This window comes from Thalassophryne amazonica, chromosome 8 (genome assembly GCF_902500255.1).
Source record: "Thalassophryne amazonica chromosome 8, fThaAma1.1, whole genome shotgun sequence".
Classification (NCBI taxonomy): Eukaryota; Metazoa; Chordata; class Actinopteri; order Batrachoidiformes; family Batrachoididae; genus Thalassophryne; species Thalassophryne amazonica.
In genome coordinates, this window is record NC_047110.1 from 77744042 (window position 1) to 77765507 (window position 21466).

Genomic DNA, 21466 nt, shown 5'->3' on the forward strand with positions numbered 1-21466 from the left:
GTGGGCAAATGCTCACATTTGCTGGCGTTTGGCACGTTGGAGAGGTGTTCTCTTCAACTCTATGCAAAGGAGATGTGTCGCAGTGCATGAGGCAGATGGTGGTCACACCAGATACTGACTGGTATCCCCCCCCAATAAAACAAAACCTTTCAGAGTGGCATTTTATTGTGGGCAGTCTAAGGCACACCTCTGCACTAATCATGGTGTCTAATCAGCATCTTGATATGGCACACCTGTGAGGTGGGATGGATTATCTCAGCAAAGGAGAAGTGCTCACTATCACAGATTTAGACTGGTTTGTGAACAATATTTGAGGGAAATGGTGATATTGTGTATGTGGAAAAAGTTTTAGATCTTTGAGTTCATCTCATACAAAATGGGAGCAAAACCAAAAGTGTTGCGTTTATATTTTTGTTGAGTGTATATATATATACATATACATATACATATACACATATACATATATACATATATACATACACATATACATATACATATATATATACATATACATATACATATACATATATATATACATATACGAGGGCTGTCAATAAAGTAACAGTCCTTTTTATTTTTTTCAAAAACTATATGGATTTCATTCATATGTTTTTACGTCAGACATGCTTGAACCCTCGTGCGCATGCATGATTTTTTCCACGCCTGTCGGTGACGTCATTCGCCTGTGAGCACTCCTTGTGGGAGGAGTCATCCAGCCCCTCGTCGGAATTCCTTTATCTGAGAAAGGAGATTTTTTTAATGAAAGACGTGCGGACGGATCTCCTTTAATAGTGGAATATCCGGATAAAATGCTGAAACCGACTTCTTCTGAAACTTCTCTGTTCTCTCACGACGTCCTGGATCAATAGAGCCTGAAATGTGGAGGTTTTCAGCTTGAACAGGCTGATGACGCCGCCTGAGAGCGCTGCAAAGACGTCTTGCACCGTGAAAAGTCCTTAAAGCGACAGTATCACCTCAAAATCTCTCATCAGCCGTTAAAATTTTCACTGAAAACCAGCTTAATTTTTCGAACCGTGTCCACTTCGATGTGTCTCACAGGTTTAGAAAAAATTTTGATCAAACAACGCGCCAGTCTCTCAGCAACTTCTCAGACAAAGGAATTCCGACGAGGGGCTGGACGACTCCTCCCACAAGGAGTGCTCACAGGCGAATGACGTCACCGACAGGCGTGGAAAAACTCACGCATGCGCACGAGGGTTCAAGCATGTCTGACGTAAAAACATATGAATGAAATCCATATAGTTTTTGAAAAAAAATAAAAAGGACCGTTACTTTATTGACAGCCCTCGTATATACATATATATACATACATATACACACATATACACACATATACACATATACACACATATACACATATACACACATATACACATATATATATAAAACCAGTCTAAATCTGTGATAGTGAGCACTTCTCCTTTGCTCAGATAATCCATCCCACCTCACAGGTGTGCCATACCAAGATGCTGATTAGACACCATGATTAGTGCACAGGTGTGCCTTAGACTGTCCACAATAAAAGGCCACTCTGAAAGGTGCAGTTTTGTTTTACTGGGGGGTATACCAGTCAGTATCTGGTGTGACCACCATTTGCCTCATGCAGTGCAACACATCTCCTTTGCATAGAGCTGATCAGGTTGTCAATTGTGGCCTGTGGAATGTTGGTCCACTCTTCAATGGCTGTGCGAAGTTGCTGGATATTGGCAGTAACTGGTACACGCTGTCGTATATGCCGGTCCAGAGCATCCCAAACATGCTCAATGGGTGACATGTCCGGTGAGTATGCCGACCATGCAAGAACTGGGGCATTTTCAGCTTCCAAGAATTGTGTACAGATCCTTGCATCATGGGGCCATGCATTATCCTGCTGCAACATGAGGTGATGTTCTTGGATGTATGGCACAACAGTGGGCCTCAGGATCTCGTCACGGTATCTCTGTGCATTCAAAATGCCATCAATAAAATGCACCTGTGTTCTTCGTCCATAACAGATGCCTGCCCATACCATAACCCCACCGCCACCATGGGCCACTCGATCCACAACGTTGACATCAGAAAACCGCTCACCCACACGACGCCACACACGCTGTCTGCCATCTGCCCTGAACAGTGTGAACCGGGATTCATCCGTGAAGAGAACACCTCTCCAACGTGCCAAACGCCAGCAAATGTGAGCATTTGCCCACTCAAGTCGGTTACGACGACGAACTGGAGTCAGGTCGAGACCCCGATGAGGACGACGAGCATGCAGATGAGCTTCCCTGAGACGGTTTCTGACAGTTTGTGCAGAAATTCTTTGGTTATGCAAACTGATTGTTTCAGCAGCTGTCAGAGTGGCTGGTCTCAGACGATCGTGGAGGTGAACATACTGGATGTGGAGGTGTGGTTACACATGGTCTGCGGTTGTGAGGCTGGTTGGATGTACTGCCAAATTCTCTGAAACGCCTTTGGAGACGGCTTATGGTAGAGAAATGAACATTCAATACATGAGCAACAGCTCTGGTTGACATTCCTGCTGTCAGCATGCCAATTGCACGCTCCCTCAAATCTTGCGACATCTGTGGCATTGTGCTGTGTGATAAAACGGCACCTTTCAGAGTGGCCTTTTATTGTGGGCAGTCTAAGGCACACCTGTGCACTAATCATGGTGTCTAATCAGCATCTTGATATGGCACACCTGTGAGGTGGGTTGGATTATCTCAGCAAAGGAGAAGTGCTCACTATCACAGATTTAGACTGGTTTGTGAACAATATTTGAGGGAAATGGTGATATTGTGTATGTAGAAAAAGTTTTAGATCTTTGAGTTCATCTCATACAAAATGGGAGCAAAACCAAAAGTGTTGTGTTTATATTTTTGTTGAGTGTATATACACATATACACACACACACATATACACACACACATATACACATATACACATACATATACACACATATACACATACATATACACATATATATATATATATATTTACATTAGGGGTGGGCAAACATAAAAAATCTTAATCACATTAACTCAATGACTTTCTGTGATTAATCATGATTAATCGCATGGTATATGTGAAACCCAAAAATGAATTCAAAAGCCGCTTAAAAGCAGTTTTATTTGAAAATGTAAATGTAAATTTCAACTGAAACACACTAATGAAATCAAATATAAAACCACTGGCAGGTCATTTGTTATCCTGTTTCATATCAAAATAACAATATTCATGTCCATGACTAAATGTACTAAAACAAATATGTCACAGTTGTACACATACCACAATTTGATATGTGTACAATTGTGATGTATTTGTTTTAGTATATTTAGATTTTGTTGTGATTTGGCACTTTATAAGCCGATTAAATTGAACTGAAATTGAACATTTTATTGAGTCTTAAAGTAAATAAATATGAATTTGGTCACTGGATCCTTAAACTTTGTACATAATGAACTCTACATGGTGAATCCTTGATCTCTGGACATAAATAGGAATAAACAAAATCTGTAGTTTTTGTCAAAAGCATTTCCTTTCAGACATTGGCATGAATGTGTTTCCATATATCTGAGCTGAGCTTAGAGCTGCTGTGCTTCACTTCAGGATCTAATTTGTAAAGCGCAGCACGTTTCATTATGGGAGGAAAAAAAAACGTTTTAGTCGATTGTAGTTTCTTGTCTGTATTACATTTGGAAAGAGGTGTCATTTTATTTAAAGCGGCGATTCATTTTGAAGTTATTAATTCCAACCAGACTCTGTCTCAGCCGCGCAGCGTTTTGAGCTGTGTGAATGGATGATTCTCGTTTCTTGACAGCAACAAGACAAGAGTCCCAGTTAGTGACTTTAATCCACACAAAAGTGACTGACAATATTTTAATGGCTTTGCGAGGGGTTAAGAAGCAGCTTGCCGTTTCTGAAGAGCAGTGAATCAAAGAACCAACGAGCTACTGGATCGAAGCAATGCTTCAATGGTTCGTGGTTTCAAAGTGGAGCCGCGCTGCAGAAATGGTTTATTACAGACCAAACCCTGAATATCCGACTTTATTTGTACGTCCGTATGACTCTGAAACTCGGAAAAATCCGTATAATTTATGGACTATAGGTTGACATGAAAACCACCGAAAAGCTGTGTTCACCGCGGGGACACGTTCGGCTATTCGAGATTATTCAAGATTTTTTTTTTTTACCGATGACGAACGATGCATAAAAAAAAATTTGACCGATGCAGCTGCATCGGTCCAAACCGGTCTGGATCCGGGCCTGATCCTGTAGAACTTTGTACCGAAAATGTCCATTCAAAAGTTCGGTGTCTTTCTGCATTTTGTTTTGTTGTGCATTGCATAGCCTGTACTTTTCTCGATCCTCGTGTCGTTTTCTGTGTGAACTCAGCTATCAGCAGGAAGCAGCAGCATAAGCTCGCCCACGACTTACGCTTTCAAAATAAAAGGCAACGAGCAACAGTCATAAGGCTTTTGACAAAAACTACAGATTTTGTTTATTCCTATTTATGTCCAGAGATCAAGGATTCGAGAATCAAAATGTTCAATTTCAATTCAATTTAATCGGCTTATAAAGTGCCAAATCACAACAAAATCTAAATATACTAAAACAAATACATCACAATTGTACACATATCAAAATGTGGTATGTGTACAACTGTGACGTATTTGTTTTAGTACATTTAGTCATGGACATGAATATTGTTATTTTTATATGAAACAGGATAACAAATGACCTGCCAGTGGTTTTATATTTGATTTCATTAGTGTGTTTCAGTTGAAATTTACATTTTCAAATTTATGCAATGTTCATTTACATTTTCAAATAAAACTGCTTTTAAGCGTCTTTTGAATTCATTTTTGGGTTTCACATATACCATGCGATTAATCATAATTAATCACAGAAAGTAATTGAGATATATATATATATATATATATATATATATATATATATATATATATATATATATACACACACACACACACACACACACACACACACACACACACACACACACACACACACACACACACACACACAGTAACAAACGCCAAATGTGATGGTGTTGATGGTATCATTTAAATTTTGGGGCTGTTTACCACCTTATTTCAATCCATGACCACAGTAAATTGCTCTCTTCACAATCAAGAGCGACTAAATTCAAAGCACTAAGCTACTGGCAGCCAGAAACTGTTGGCTAATGTGAAGATACATTCAAGTGGATACAGACATTATCTGTACCAACAGCAGTCATGGTAAGGGAAGAACCATATCCAAAAAAAAAAAAAAATCCATGTAATGTCCCTCACTTTACACATGAAAGTCTGTGCTTTAAGCTTATATTGAGTTTATGCTTTGGCCTCCAATATACTGCTGTCGACACTTACTACCACAATAATGCCCAAATACGAGGTCTGTCCATAAAGTATCGTACCTTTTTATTTTTTTATTCTTTTACTATTTTTTTTAAACTATGTTTTTTTACTTTTTTAACCAGACCATTTCTGAGCTGATGGCTCTGTGGATACGAGACCGTAGTGTGCTCTTTCTCTGGTTATCACAAGAGCTGGACATCAGCCATTTTCCGGCAGATTTCACTTTTAACAAGAGATTTTGTCATGGAAAGCCGCGCGGAGGCTTCGTGCGTCACGACCGATTCGCTTTGGAAGCGAGACAAAGGAACACCTCCGTTTCGGCGTGTCAGAGGACAAGTTTGGACATGTCTATCTCAGCTTTCAATGCTTACCAGTCCAGTAAGTATCAGTGAAATTGTGGAGAGCCGGAGATGTCCAAACTTGTCCTCTGACACGCCGAAACGGAGGTGTTCCTTTGTCTCACTTCCAAAGCGAATCGGTAGTGATGCGCGCGGCTTTCCATGACAAAATCTCTTGTTAAAAGTGAAATCTGCCGGAAAATGGCTGATGTCCAGCTCTTGTGATAACCAGAGAAAGAGCACACGACAGTCTCGTATCCACAGAGCCATCAGCTCAGAAATGGTCCGGTGGCTTGTGCCGTGTCGTCGCAGCTTGGAGCGCTGCGCGCTGAGCATCCTTAAAGGGGTCCTTAAAGCTGTACTACCAGACCTTATTCTCTGTGAAGCCCGTAAAATTTTCACCAAAAGCCAGATACATTTTTCGAATAGTTTCCAGGTGCCAGTCTCTAACAGCTTCTGAAAAAATTCTGATGGAAAAAACCCAAATCATTCCGCCATTTCCAGACAATGAAAATCCGACGACGGGGCGGGACCACTCCTTCCACAAGGCGTGTTCACAGGCGAATGACGTCACCGACAGGCGTGGAAAAACTCACGCATGCGCACAAGTGAAAACATATGAATCAAATCCATATAGTTAAAAAATAAAAATAAAAAGGTACGATACTTTATGGACAGACCTCGTATACATAAATGTGACTGCATTTCAATGTTTGCATATGAAAAAGTACACGAAATAAAAATATAACACTACCTTTGATCTTGTGTTTATAATCCTCTGGCCGGTGCAAGTACATGGCAGCTGCATCTCCATTCAGAGGATCAATGGGGTTGGGGTAGGCAAGCAGCTGAGGGAGGAACGACTCAAAAATGTTGGTGAGGTCTGTGAATGTGAGGAGAAAGTGTTGTTATAAACTTAAAAAAAGGCAACAGACATCATGTGAAATACTAAGAGACTGAACTACTGATTCTATTTTTCCACATACTTATTGTATCAATTACACAGTCATCCACTAGAGGTCTCTCTTTTGATGTTTTAGCCACAGATTTAGCACAATACTGAAATGTTTTTTTAAAAAAAGGGCACTCTGGTGTACTTTGGTATTAGACAAGAAAAAGCAAATTTCTTAGCAAATGTCTTTTTCAGACTGCTCTTTACGCTCTCCTCTTGATGACACTTTAAAAAGAAATGGCTCGTTTCAAAAGGTTAATATATGACCTCAACATCATTGTCTGGAGTGAAACAAGAAAAGCAGGAAAAGGCTGTGCTTTAAGCTTTTAAAAGACAGGGGGAGCGATCAGAGCGTGACAGCAGCACGTCCTAATCTGACTTTCTACACCCAAAGTGATCAAAGGGGTTTAATGTGATTATTAACCATCAGATGACAAAGTAAAACCTCTGAAATCATTCTATAAAGTCAGTTTTAAATAGAAACGAGTCCATTTTAAGCAGAAAAGAGGCAATAATCTGTGAATCAATGCTGATACTCTGATTTTTAGGGTGGACCGTTCAGTAGGCAACACTGATTCGAATCCCACTCCTGCCACATTTCTCCATGTAATTTAAAGTTGTGTCAGGAAGTGCATGCAGCGCAAAACTTGTGCCAATTCAACATGCAGATCCATCTCGGATTTGCAGTTGCGACCCCGGGTGAAAACAAGGGAGCAGCCAAAGGGACTTACTTTTAGATAGATAGAGAGACAGACAGACAGATAGATGCACAGCTTCTGACTGCTAGTGTATGTATCCAAAATATAATCAAACAATGCACCTGAATGCAACCATGCTAAAAGACTAACATGGCCACTACTGATATAAACTTGACAAACTTTGACATTTAAGGTAACATTCAACTGAACAGAAGAAACTTATGTCGCGAGAAAGCCCTGTCCAGGTAAATGTGCAAACTACATTCAATTTGGAGAACTTTCAGTCTCTTCAGATGATTCACATGTATGACATCAAACCTCAATTATTAGTGAAGCATAAGACAATTGAAAGGAGACTTTCTGTCAGAACAATTTACCTTTAAATCTTAATTAAATGTAACAGTTTCCCACAATCAACCTGAACATTTTTGAGCACCTGATTTTAAATATATTAAGGTATGTTTTTTTTTTACTTGAATTTATTTGAATTTCCTTTTTTCTCCTATACAAATCAGTACCAACAAGTAAAAACAGTATTTAATGCAATATCAATCAGCACTTGGTACCTACCATAGAGTGCTGTCCATGTTTGATTAATGACATCTAAACACACAGTTCCTGACCTGAGAATAAAATTACAAACATGTTTTGGAAAAATAAGAAAATACACAGAAATATGACAGTTCATGTCACAGGACAAAGTGATTAAGAAACAGAACAAAGCATTTCTTATGTCATAAACACGCTGTTCACGTAATTTCAGTTTACTCTGTTACGGTGTGTGCTTAAACATCAATGACACACATCACATCTAAAATACTTACGCTTCATCGATGTTAGGGTGAAATATTTTATTCATGAATCCTGTTTAAAAAACAAAAACCTTTCTTCAGCTGCAGTAATTATGAGGGCAGGAGACAGACAATATTGGTGACCAAAGAGAGCGACATTATTAAGATTTAACACAACACTTGCAGAAATCATTCATACCTATCGATGGCGATTTGAACGGGTATTTATCTGGTAGATCCACTCGAACTTTCCACACACCTCCTTCGTACAGTGCTGAAATAAATGCCTCGGATCATTACTCTAAATCTTAAACATTAAAACGAATGCTCTCATATTGCCTGATAAAATGCTGGTTACATTTGCACTGATAAAATAATGGTCAACAATACTGATGAAAAACACACACTTACTTCCGGGCGGGCCGTGGAACTTGACCACAAACTCATTGAGTCCACTTAGGATGGTGACCTCGTGCTTGCTCTCAATGCTGATGTCTGGTTATGGAAAAGACACGCAAGAAAACAAGGCGAGAGCAACAGCAGGAGGTGTACAGAATTCAAACACCACCAGCCACACTTTCTTCTTCATTATAAAAGTGGCTGTGGCGCAGCATCAAGAACTTAATTTGGTTAAACTACTTATATCACGCTGTCTGAGCAAAGGTCAAATGACCAATCAATAACATTGGTGACTGTATACAGAGCAGACAAAACTAAAAACACAGCTCCTCAATACCAATCTTGCACTCAGTACAACAGAGAAAAACATGTTCAAAATGTAAACCTGATGGCTCATATCAAAGGCTGGAACAATAAATACAGTGGTATGTAAAGGTTTGGGCACCAATGATGATTTCCATGATTTTCCTTTATAAATCACTGGTTGTTTGGATCAGCAATTTCAGAAGTGTGCAATAATTCTTTAAACAAAATTAAGCAGGTGCATAAATTTGGGCACCCCAACAGAAAAAATACATCAATATTTAGTAGATCCTCCTTTTGCAGAAATAACAGCCTCTAAACACTTCCTATAGCTTCCAATGAGAGTCTGGATTCTGGTTGAAGGTATTTTGGACCATTGTTCTTTACAAAACATCTCAGGTTTTGCTTAAAATCACACCACAGATTTTCAATAATATTCAGGTCTGAGAACTGAGATGGCCATTCCAGAACATTGTACTTGTTCCTCTGCATGAATGCCTTAGTAGATTTTGAGCAGCGTTTAGGGTCGATGTCTTGTTGAAAGATCCAGCCCCGGCGCAACTTCAATTTTGTCACTGATTCTTGACCATTGTTCTCAAGAAAATGTTGATATTGACTGGAATCCATGTGAGCCTCAGCTTTAACAAGATTCCCAGTACCTGCACTGGCGACACAGCATGATGGAACCACCTCCAAATTTTACTGTAGGTAGCAAGTGTTTTTCTTGGAATGTTGTGTTCTTTTTCTGCCATGCATACTGCCCCTTGTTATGTCCAAATAACTCAATTTTAGTTTCATCAGTACACAGCACCTTATTCCAAAATGAAGCTGGCTTGTCCAAATGTGCTTTAGCATACCTCAAGCGACTCTGTTTGTAGCGTGTACACAGAAAAGGCTTTCTCTACATTACAACAGCATACAGCATCTCTTTGTGCAAAGTGTGCTGTATAGTTGAACGATGCACAGAGACACTATCTGCAGCAAGATCATGTTGTAGGTCTATGGGTTGACTCTGACTGTTGTCACCATCCTAAACTTTAGCCTATCTGAGGTTTTCCTTGGGCTGCCACTTTGGGCCTTAACTGGTACTGTCCCTGTGGTCTTCCATTTCTTCACTATGTTCCTCACAGTGGAAAATGACAGCTGAAATCTCTGAGATAGCTTTTTGTATCCTTCCCCTAAACCATGACTTTGAACAATCTTTGTTTTCAGGCCATTTGAGAGTTGTTTAGAGGCTCCCATTTTGCCACTCAGAAGAGCTGCAAAGAGGAGAAACATTTACAAATGGCCACCTTAAATACCCTTTCTCATGATTGGATTCACCTGTGTAAGGAGTTCAAGGGTCAATGAGTTTACCAAACCAATTTTGTGTTCCAATAATTAGTGCTAAATGTATTTAAATCAGTAAAGTGACAAGGGAGCCCAAATTTATGCATGTGCCTAATTTTGTTTAAATAATTACACACTTTCTGTAAATACTAGAAACTTCATTTCACATCTCAAATATCAGTGTGTTCGCCTGCTATATGATATATTTAACTGAAATTTCTGATCCAGACAGCCAATGATTTCTAAATGTAAATCATGAAAATTATCAGGGGTGCACAAAATTTGCATACAACTGTAAAATGTGGGAGCTACAGAAATGGGCTCCAATACTCAAAACCAAATTGTTACACACCCAAGATATTGGTAATAAGAGTTCATCTCACAATCCTCTCACATGACTTCAGAGGGTGCTGTTGACCTTGACACACTTTTTCTGGGTCCAATCAGGGAGGATTCAAATATCAGTGACCTGTCCCTCTACGCTACTGTAACAACTCAGCGGGAGCTACTGGTTCTTCAGGAAAGGTTGGTTGTTTCCAATACAACAGGATATAACATTTAAAACAAGAAGTTCCATCAAATGCCATTAATGCAGAGTAAAAATGTAAAAAATGAATAAACAACACTGATGGGAAAGCATGGCTGGCCTATCAAATTAATAAGTACAAGCACCGTGACTCTCACTACTCTTTAAAAGTTCACATGCTTTAGCATATTACTGAGATCAGCCAACAGAGAGTGGTGTGAATTTGTTGGTTTTCACATAATGAGCAGCTAGTGCAGACGAAAGGTGACCTGGGCCGGGAGGATGTGTCAATCACAGCATGAGTAACAAAGGTAAGGCCTATTCATCTGTGACACAATAAAGGGTGGAATTTAAAGAAAAATGGAGAACAGCTGCTGTTTGTTTTGCCACATAAAAGCTCTCATCATCTGTACTCCAGCTTTGTAACAAGTGCCACGCTTATGTGTCCCCCCCCCCCCCACCTTTGTATAGTGTTATTGATGCATACCCATATGAAATCATACATAATTAATGTGTTTCAACTTAGTGCATGTGCATGAATTATAGCAGCAACAAGGTTTTGACCATGACTTATTTTAACTAGGTCACAAGGATCACAGAGGAGCAGTGTTGCCACAGTTACTTTGAAAAAGTAATACAATTACTGATTACTCCTTGAAAAAGTAACTTAGTTACTTTACTGATTACTTAATTGGAAAAGTAACTAAGTTAGATTACTAGTTACTTTTTTAGTTACTTTCCCCAGCTGCCGACAACAACCCTCTGCCACCTCAACATGACGATACCTGTTTTGCCAAAACTCACTTTAGTCACCCTTTCTTGACTTCAATGAAAATAAATACTTGTTTTATAAAAAGTAAAATAAAGACCTCTTTCTTGACCTCATATTTAACTGTTGACAGCACTGTAACAGTACAACTTGCAATTTCTAACCTACATTGTTTATAAATGTAACTTAAATTAATTCTAACATTTTTCTAACATTTCAATTCTCTCTAAACATTTTACATGTCGAAATTAATATTATTTTAAGTAGTATTAGTAGTTGTAGTAAAAAAGGCTTCAAAACTGGACCTTTAATCTAGGGGTGTTGTGGGGAGGGGGGGCACATCCCTGCCTCACGCCCCATTCCATCTGGATTCGCCCCTGCTTTGGCATCTGAGCACAAAGAATGGATAACATTTATTTATGCAGAAAACATGACCAGATTTACAGGTAAGAAAGTTTTACTGCGTTTTCACATCATGTGGTCCCCAGAAAGAGAGTTTAGGTGCATTGGAGTGGAAAGTAGTGTTAGTTGTTAATGTGTCGCAGAGGATCAGCTGTTTTTAGCAGCAGATATGGAGCGGCTCGGAGAAAAAAAAGCATAAAAATGTCTTTGTAAAGCTCAGTGCAGGTGTGCTGTTGTCACCGCGCTTTAAGAGGTGAGGACGAGTCGAGCTGCTGCAAAAAACCATGGATGAAAAGCTCACAGCTCGCTTAAAGTGGGCAGTTCAGTCGAACCCCGACCTCCTGCCCACGGACCAAGTTTAATGCTGCTATCGACCCACAATGTAAAAATAATAGTAACGCACAGTGACTTGGAGAAGTAACTTTAATCTGATTATTGATTTGGAAAGATTAACGCGTTAGATTACTCGTTACTAAAAAAGTGGTCAGATTAGAGTAACGCATTACCGGCATCACTGCAGAGGACAAAGACTAAGGTTGCAAGAAGTACATATGGCAAAAGTACATGAGTTCAAATACTTAGAAGTCAACTGTTCAAAGCAATGGAGAATGTGGCAGAGACACTGAAGAAGAAAAGGCAGGAAGGGTAGAGTGTGTGGAGAAGAGTGGTAGGAGTGATTTTGATGAAAGAGTATCTGCAAGAGTTAAGGGAATGTTTGCAGGATAGTGAGACCAGCTATGCTGGATGGCCTGGAGGCAGTGGCACTGACAAAAAGACATATGGTGGATCTGCAGGTGGCAGAGCTGAAGATGCTATGATTTTCTGAAGGGGGCAGGGGAAGCAATGAGTCTGGACAGAGAAGACAATTTGGTGCTTTGGGCATGAGCACAAGAGGAATCTGGCATATATCCATAAAAGGATGCTGAGGATGGACCCACCAGGGAGGAGGAGAAGAGGGAGGCCAAAGCGGAAGGTTGTGGATGTGGTAAGCAGGAATACGCAGGTGGATGGTGTGACAGAAAATGCACAGGGCAGAAGAGAAAGACAACCAACTGTGGTGTCCCCTAATGAGAGCGCACAACAGTAGAAGACATGCAAAAAAGCGTATAGTACAGTACAGACCATCTGGAAAGTACCCGCAGCTTTTCAAATTTTCCATATTTTCTTATGTAACAGTGTTATTCCAAAGCGGAGCAAATTCATTTTCCCCCTCAAAATTCTATTCACAACACCCCATAATGACAACATAAAAAAGTTTTTTTTTTTTTTTTTTTTGCAAATTTCTGACAAATAAAAAACTAAGAACTCATATATACATAGGTATTTACACTCTTTGCTCAAAGGTTGATGCACCTTTGGTAGCAATTACAGCCTCAAGGCTTCTTGAATATGATGCCACAAGCTTGGCATGCCTACATTTGGGCAATTTTGACCATTCCTCTTTGCTGCATCGCTGAATCTCAATTAGGTTGGATAGGGAGTGTCGGTGAAGAGCCATTTTCAGGTCTCTCCAGAGATGTTTAATCGGATTCAGGTCTGGGCTCTACCTGGGCCACTCAAGGACGTTCACAGAGTTGTCCTGAAGCCACTCCTTTGGTATCTTGGCTGTGTGCTTAGGGTCATTGTTCTGCTGAAAGATGAACTGTCACCCCATTGTGAGGTGGTCAAAAGTGCTCTGGAGCAGGTTTTCATCCAGCATGTCTCTGTACATTGCTGCATTTATCTTTCCATCAATCCTGACTAGTCTCCTAGTTCCTGCTGCTGAAAAACATCCCCACAACATGATGCTGCCACCACCATGCTTCATTATAGGGAAGGTGCCTGGTTTCCTCCAAACATGATGCCTGGTGTTTATGCCACAAAGTTCAATGTTTGCCTCAGCAGACCAAAGAATTTTGTTTCTCATGGTCTGAGAGTCCTCCAGGTGCCTTCTGACAAACTCCAGGGGGGCTATCATGTGTCTTTTATAAAGGAGTGGCTTCCGTCTGCCCACTCTACCATACAGGCCTGATTGGTGGATTGCTGCAGAGATGATTGTCCTTCAGGAAGGTTCTCCTCTCTCCACAGAGGAATGCTGGAGCTCTGACAGAGTGAGCACTGGGTTCTTGGAGGGCACTGTGCTCATTGGGACCTTCAAAGCAGCAGAAATGTTTCTGTACACTTCCCCAGATTTGTGCCTCCAGACAATCCCGTCTGGGAGGTCTACAGACAATTCCTTTGACTTTATGTTTGGTTTGTGCTCTGACATACACTGTCAACTGTGGGATCTTATATGTAGACAGGTGTGTCTCTTTCCCAATCATGTCCAATCAACTGAATTTACCCCAGGTAGACTCCAATTAAGGTGTAGAAACATCTCAAGGATGATCAGTGGAAACAGGATGCACCTGGAGTCAATTTGAGCTTCATAACAAAGACTGTGAATACTTATGTACGTGATTTCATAGGTTTATTTTTTAGTTTGTGTTTGTTTATTTAAAAAAATGTAAGCTATTTTTAAATAAAAAAAACAACTTTTTCACATTGTCATTATGGGGTATTGTGTGAAGACTTTTGAGGAAAAAATTTCATCCATTTTGGAATAATGCTAACATAAAATGCAGAAAATGCACTGTATATCAGAACTCTGTTCAAATTCTGACACAGGCAAGCTTTGTTGCATGTGTACTGTGACTGACTAAAGCCTGAAAAAGCAATAGACAAACAAGGTGATCAAGACAGCTGATTTCACCCCATTCATGCAATTCCTGGATATGCCTATTATGAGATATTCTGTAAAAAAAATTTTTATGTTGCTAAAATTTTTTTTTTTATATCCAATTTTAGTCACCACTGATCATTTTGGGACAAATATATTCAACTCATGTTATCTACCCTATCATACAACTACTGGTTATGAACAAACGAATGACTGATTACAATTGTACAATCATACTAACTACATATTCAAAAACATACAGTTGTGTTTAAAATAATAGCAGTGTTTTTTTTAAAAAAGTGAGAAATGCTCAAAAATCCTTAAAATAGCTTTTATTTCCATATACAGTAGTGTTCAGAATAATAGCAGTGCTATGTGACTAAAAAGATTAATCCAGGTTTTGAGTATATTTCTTATTGTTACATGAGAAACAAGGTACCAGTAGATTCAGGAGATTCTCACAAATCCAACAAGACCAAGCATTCATGATATGCACACTCTCAAGGCTATGAAATTGGGCTATCAGTAAAAAATAGTAGAAAAGGGGGTGTTCACAATAATAGTAGCATCTGCTGTTGACGCTACAAACTCAAAACTATTATGTTAAACTGCTTTTTTAGCAATCCTGTGAATCACTAAACTAGTATTTAGTTGTATAACCACAGTTTTTCATGATTTCTTCACATCTGCGAGGCATTAATTTTGTTGGTTTGGAACCAAGATTTTGCTCGTTTACTAGTGTGCTTGGGGTCATTGTCTTGTTGAAACACCCATTTCAAGGGCATGTCCTCTTCAGCATAAGGCAACATGACCTCTTCAAGTATTCTGACATATCCAAACTGATCCATGATACCTGGTATGTGATATATAGGCCCAACACCATAGTAGGAGAAACATGCCCATATTATGATGCTTGCATCACCATGCTTCACTGTGAACTGTGGCTTGAATTCAGAGTTTGGGGGTCGTCTCACAAACTGTCTGCGGCCCTTGGACCCAAAAAGAACAATTTTACTCTCATCAGTCCACAAAATATTCCTCCTTTTCTCTTTAGGCCAGTTGATGTGCTCTTTGGCAAATTGTAACCTCTTCTGCACATGTCTTTTATTTGACAGAGGGACTTTGCAGGGAATTCTTGCAAATAAATTAGCTTCACACAGGCGTCTTCTAACTGTCACAGCACTTACAGGTAACTCCAGACTGTCTTTGATCATCCTGGAGATGATCAATGGGTGAGCCTTTGCCATTCTGGTTATTCTTCTATCCATTTTGATTGTTGTTTTCTGTTTTCTTCCACACGTCTCTGTTTTTTTGTCCATTTTAAAGCATTGGAGATCATTGTAGATGAACAGCCTATAATTTTTTGCACCTGCGTACAAGTTTTCCCCTCTCCAACCAACTTTTTAATCAAACTACGCTGTTCTTATGAACAATGTCTTGAACGTCCCATTTTCCTCAGGCTTTCAAAGAGAAAAGCATGTTCAACAGGTGCTGCTTCATCCTTAAATAGGGACACCTGATTCACACCTGTTTGTTCCACAAAACTGATGAACTCACTGAGTGCCACACTACTATTATTGTGAACACACCCTTTTCTACTTTTCTTACTAATAGCCCAATTCCATAGCCTTAAGAGTGTGCATATCATGAATGCTTGGTCTTGTTGGATTTGTGAGAATCTACTGAATCTACTGGTACCTTGTTTGCCATGTAACAATAATATACTCAAAACCTGGATTAATCTTTTTAGTCACATAACACTACTATTATTCTGAACACTACTGTACTCAAATGATTTGGGATCACTGCACATTCTATTCTAAATCAAATCATGAAGAAAAATTTAGTAAATGTATTACTTTACAGCTAGTGAAAAAAAGAATATCAGTCTGTTTAAAAAAAAAAAAATAGCATCAGCATTTTTTTTTTTTCCTTTCTGTGACTCTTATTACACCCTTACAGGTGCCCTTATTTAAGGACAAAGGCAGCAAATGTTGTACATGCTGGTTGTAGTGCATTTCTCTCTGAAAATCTGAGTAAAATGGGTCATTCCAAACATTGTTCAGAAGAACAGCGAACGTAGATTAAAAAGTTGATTGGAGAGGGGAAAACGTATAAAGTAGTGCAGCGAATGATAGGCTGCTCAGTTAAAATGATCTCAAATGTTTTACAATGGCAACCAAACCCACAAAGATGTGGAAGAAAATGGAAAACCATCATTCAGTTGGATTAAAGAAAAGCCAGAATGGCAAAGACTTAGCCAGTGATCAGCTCCAGGGTGATCAAATAAGGTCTAAAGTTGAGTGCTGTAACAATTAGAAGATACTTATGTGAAGCAAAGCTATGGGCAAGTAGCCCAAGCAAAGCCCCATTGTTGAAACAAAATGGCATGTGCTGAAGAGGTTATAATTTGCCAAAGAACACAATGACTGCCCTAAAGAGAAATGGCTCAACATTTTGTGGACTGATGAAAGCAAGATTGTTCTTTTTGGGTCTAGGGGCCAAAGAGTTTGGCAGACAACCCTCAAAAACTGAATTCAAATTACAGTACACTGTGAAGACAGTGAAGCATGGTGGCATAAGCATCATGAAATGGGGATGTTTCTCATAGTATGGTGTCGGCCTATTTATCACATAGCAGGGATCATGGATCAGTTTGAATACATTAAAATACTTAAAGACGTAATGTAGCCTTATGCTGAAGAGGACATGCCCTTGAAATGGGTGTTTCAACAAGACATTAAGACAACGACCCCAAACACACCAGCAAGCAAGCAGCATCTCGGTTCCAGAACAAGATTGACATTTTGGAGTGTCCAGCCCAATTCTAGGACCTTAATCCAACAGAAAACTGAGGCAAAACCAAGACATGCAGAGGAACTGTGGAATGTAGTCCAATCGTCCTGGGCTGGAATACCTGACCACAGGTGCCAGAAGTTGGTCGACTCCATGCAAAACATATGAAGCAGTTCTCAGAAACAGTGGTTATACAACTAAATATTATTTAGTTCAGTGATTCACAGGAAAGCTCAATCTTAAAGCATTTTTCAGTTCATACAGCAAATGCTTGAGTTTGTAAAGAAAAAAAATGCACACTGCTATTTTTTGAACAACCTAATATTCCTTTTTCTTCATTTTCTGAAAAGCAATGACAAAATTGATACATTTTTCTTTAGAAAAGAATGTGCAGTGTTCCCGGTGCATTTGTACAACCCCAATTTCAATGAAGTTGGGACGTTGTGTAAAGTCTAAATAAAAACAGAATACAATGATTTGCAAATCCTCTTCAACCTATATTCAATTGAATACACCACAAAGACAAGATATTTAATGTTCAAACTGATAAACTTTATTGTTTTTGTGCAAATATTTGCTCATTTTGAAATGGATGCCTGCAACACGTTTCCAAAAAGTTGGGCCAGTGGTATGTTTACCACTGTGTTACATCACCTTTTCTTCTAACAACACTCAATAAGTGTTTGGGAACTGAGGACACTAATTGTTGAAGCTTTGTAGGTGGAATTCTTTCCCATTCTTGCTTGATGTACAACTTCAGTTGTTCAACAGTCCAGGGTTTCTGTTGTCGCATTTTGTGCTTCATAATGCGCCACACATTTTCAATGGGCTACAGGTTTGGACTGCAGGCAGGCCAGTCTAGTACCTGCACTCTTTTACTACGAAGCCATGCTGTTCTAACACGTGCAGAATGTGGCTTGCCATTGTCTTGCTGAAATAAGCAGGGACATCCCTGAAAAAGACGTTGCTTGGATGGCAGCATGTGCTGCTCCACAAAGCCTAGATGTACCTTTCAGCATTGATGGTGCCATCACAGATGTGTAAGTTGCCCATGTCATGGGCACTAACACACCCCATAACCATCACAGATGCTGGCTTTTGAACTTAGTGCTGTAACAATCTGGATGTTTTTTTTCCTCTTTTGTCCAGAGGACACAACATCCATGATTTCCAAAAACAATTTGAAATGTGGACTCATCAGACCACAGCACACTTTTCCACTTTGCGTCTGTCCATTTCAAATGAACTCGGGTCCAGAGAAGGCGGCGGCGTTTCTGGATGTTGTTGATGTATGGCTTTCACTTTGCATGGTAGAGATTTAACTTGCACTTGTAGATGCGTTAACTGACAATATTTTTGTGAAGTGTTGCTGAGCCCACGCAGTAAGATCCTTTACACAATGATGTCATTTTTTAATGCAGTGCCGCCTGAGGGATTGAAGGTCACGGGCATTCAATGTTGGTTTTCGGACTTGCCGCTTACATGTACAAAGTTCTGAATCTTCTGATTATTTTGTGGACTGTAGATGACGGAATCCCTAAATTCCTTGCAACTGAACGTTGAGAAACACTTAAACTGATGGACTATTTTTTCACACAGTTGTCCACAAAGTGGTGATCCTTGCTCCATCTTTGCTTGCTTTTGGGGATGCTCCTTTTATAACCAATCATTACACTCAGAATTAGTGTCCTCAGTTCCCAAACACTGAGTGTTGTTAGAAGGAAATGCGATCTATCACAGTAGTAAACAAACCACTGTCCCAGCTTTTTTGAAACATGTTGCAGGCATCCATTTCAAGTTGAGCAAATATTTCTCATTAAATGTAAAACCATCAAACTGATCTTCATTTTACTGAATATTGAGAAACCATTATGTTTTAATTTAAATCAAAACACAAAGGTCAGCTGATGGAGATAGTTCAAACACATGGATTGGAAAAAGTAGTGTTTGGCAGACAAACATTTCCCAAAGTGCAAAATACGAATTGCAGCAGTTGACATTCAGACATACAAATACGTGTCTGCAACAGGGAAGAGGGTAACCACAACAGCTCTCTCACAGGACACATTTGTCCAAAGGCCAGCAGTCTGCCAGATATGGAACATACTGCACAAGACATTCATTCACTATCTAAAATGCATGCCATCCAACTTTTGACAAGATTCATGCATTACTTTTTCAGTCACTGACATTTAGAAAAAAACTCTCTTCCAATGTTGCATCCACAAATGCTATCCTCTCTTCCTAGACATGTTTGTTAGTTATCAGGATTTTCACCAAAACCGGTGAACTGTTTTTAGCCTAACTTGCAGTACAAACTTTTGGGGCAGAGCCACTTTTTAAGGCAAGAAAGGACCTATTGTTAGTTGTTCGAAAACACTCACAAAACAGCCAGCCCTGTTTTGTTCAGGGAGCTCCCTTTGGTGGCCAAATTGCAACAAAAAGCTGGAGTTCTTCATCATTAAACAATCACTACATTCCCCAACTTTTAGATTTTGTGCAATCTTGACACATCAAAGCACACCGCTGAGAGAAGTAACAAATACTAATACTCTTATCGGTTCTGTCTGCTCTGTTGTGTTTAAAATAAATATCCTGGTTATGTCAAGGTGAAAACTCATTATGTCCATCCTATCAGCACACACAGCTCCTGGATGTTCCCAGCCCCCCATCCTGCATGTGCACCGTTCAGCCCGTTTGTTGTTCCTCGATCAGCTGTGCCTAAAGCTCCGCCTTCTACCATGTTCCGGATGGTAACAGGCTGACCAATCAAACCGCAGCTTCTAACTGCAGGACAAAAACAAAACAGTTCACCTCACGCTGTCAGAAAACCTTTCATGTAAACTTGAGCAATGTGCGAAAATTCTGTGTAACAATACGAAAACCTGTGATATGGAGGCAAGCGACGACACTTAAAAAATAATACGTTATTGGATTTCAGAGAGGCTACTATTGGGAAAAAAAGATTATGCAAAGACCACATTTTATTTAATTACTTTTCTCCTTCTGGCATAAATCAGTGCAACTTCGTGTAGGATGTGCAAATCGCTGTATTAAAAACAATTTTTCAGCACCAATTTTCAAGGTATTTTCACACTGCATTCAAAATTATTTCAAAGATCAAAGTTTACACTCTATGCTTGCTTTAACCGTCGGTTTAATTTAGAAGAAAAAAACGTTCGACCTAAAAAATCTATTTCCAAACCCACAAACACGGCTAGGAAGGTAAACTAGCTGTTAATAATATCCAATGCTCTCACGTCGTTGACATACAGAGTTATAATTGCGACAGATTGGTTTGCTTTGGTGACCCATAAAGTGCTAACGCGTTAGCGTGCTAACAGGCTAAAAACTGTGTTCTCCTAAACGGCTGCAGCTAGCACAGAGCTAGGCTAGTGCTAACGTTCGCAAACGTCTGGCAAACTGGACAACGTTAATGTTCAGCGAGCTCGTCGTTATTAGCTTCCACACTTTTTGGATAAAACCAAACTACATTACAAACGAGGCTATAAGCAACAATAGAGACCTTGACAGTATTACTGACACATAGGACGTGTGTTTGCTTTTAGCCTCATTTAGCCTGTTTGTTTATGCTGTGGAAAAGGATACAGTTTCACCACGTCGGTGTCCATTCGCCTCTTGCCCGGACTTGGAGACGACATTTTTTTTGTATTCCTTTTCAGAAGTGACCTAAAAATAAAAAATACTGCGTTGATAATGGTCTCTCAAGCTGTGAGGTGAAAACCAGCTGTAGCCTTGTGCACTCTATCAGCAGCCTTCCCAAATTGTCCATAAAGAGAATCCTAGCTGCAACATCGCCCACTTTTCTCTTTTGCTCTCAGCAAAGAAACATCCTCCCTGACCAGCCAGTTCTGTCCTGAAGTCAGTCAGTCTCTCTGTGACATCAACTCGTGCTGAGAGGCGGGGCTAAGGTGTTGAAGTAGACTACAAAGTATCTACAGAAAGCCTTCAAGTATCATGGAGTGGGATCGGCCAGATAGCATGTTCTCTCCAAATGTGCTGAAAGAAAGGTTTTTAATTTCACCTCTTTAATGATGCAAAACAAATAGGCTTGATTTTAGGG

The 21466-nt window shown here is 39.7% G+C and overlaps 1 protein-coding gene and 1 long non-coding RNA gene across 2 annotated transcripts in view; both read right to left on the reverse strand.

Moving 5' to 3' along the window:
- LOC117515947 (ubiquitin-conjugating enzyme E2 H-like) overlaps positions 1 to 21250 on the reverse strand; it is a 25840-nt gene extending 4590 nt beyond the window's left edge. The window contains exons 1-6 of the mRNA XM_034176763.1: positions 20992 to 21250; positions 8572 to 8648; positions 8360 to 8434; positions 8194 to 8233; positions 7940 to 7992; positions 6474 to 6602 (exon numbers count right to left, since the gene is read on the reverse strand). Coding sequence (XP_034032654.1) covers positions 6474 to 6602; positions 7940 to 7992; positions 8194 to 8233; positions 8360 to 8434; positions 8572 to 8648; positions 20992 to 21044 — 427 coding nt within the window. The 5' untranslated portion in view covers positions 21045 to 21250. The remainder of the gene's footprint in view (positions 1 to 6473; positions 6603 to 7939; positions 7993 to 8193; positions 8234 to 8359; positions 8435 to 8571; positions 8649 to 20991) is intronic.
- LOC117515948 overlaps positions 1 to 21466 on the reverse strand; it is a 30815-nt gene that overhangs the window by 6354 nt on the left and 2995 nt on the right. The gene's annotated exons all lie outside the window — the stretch shown is intronic.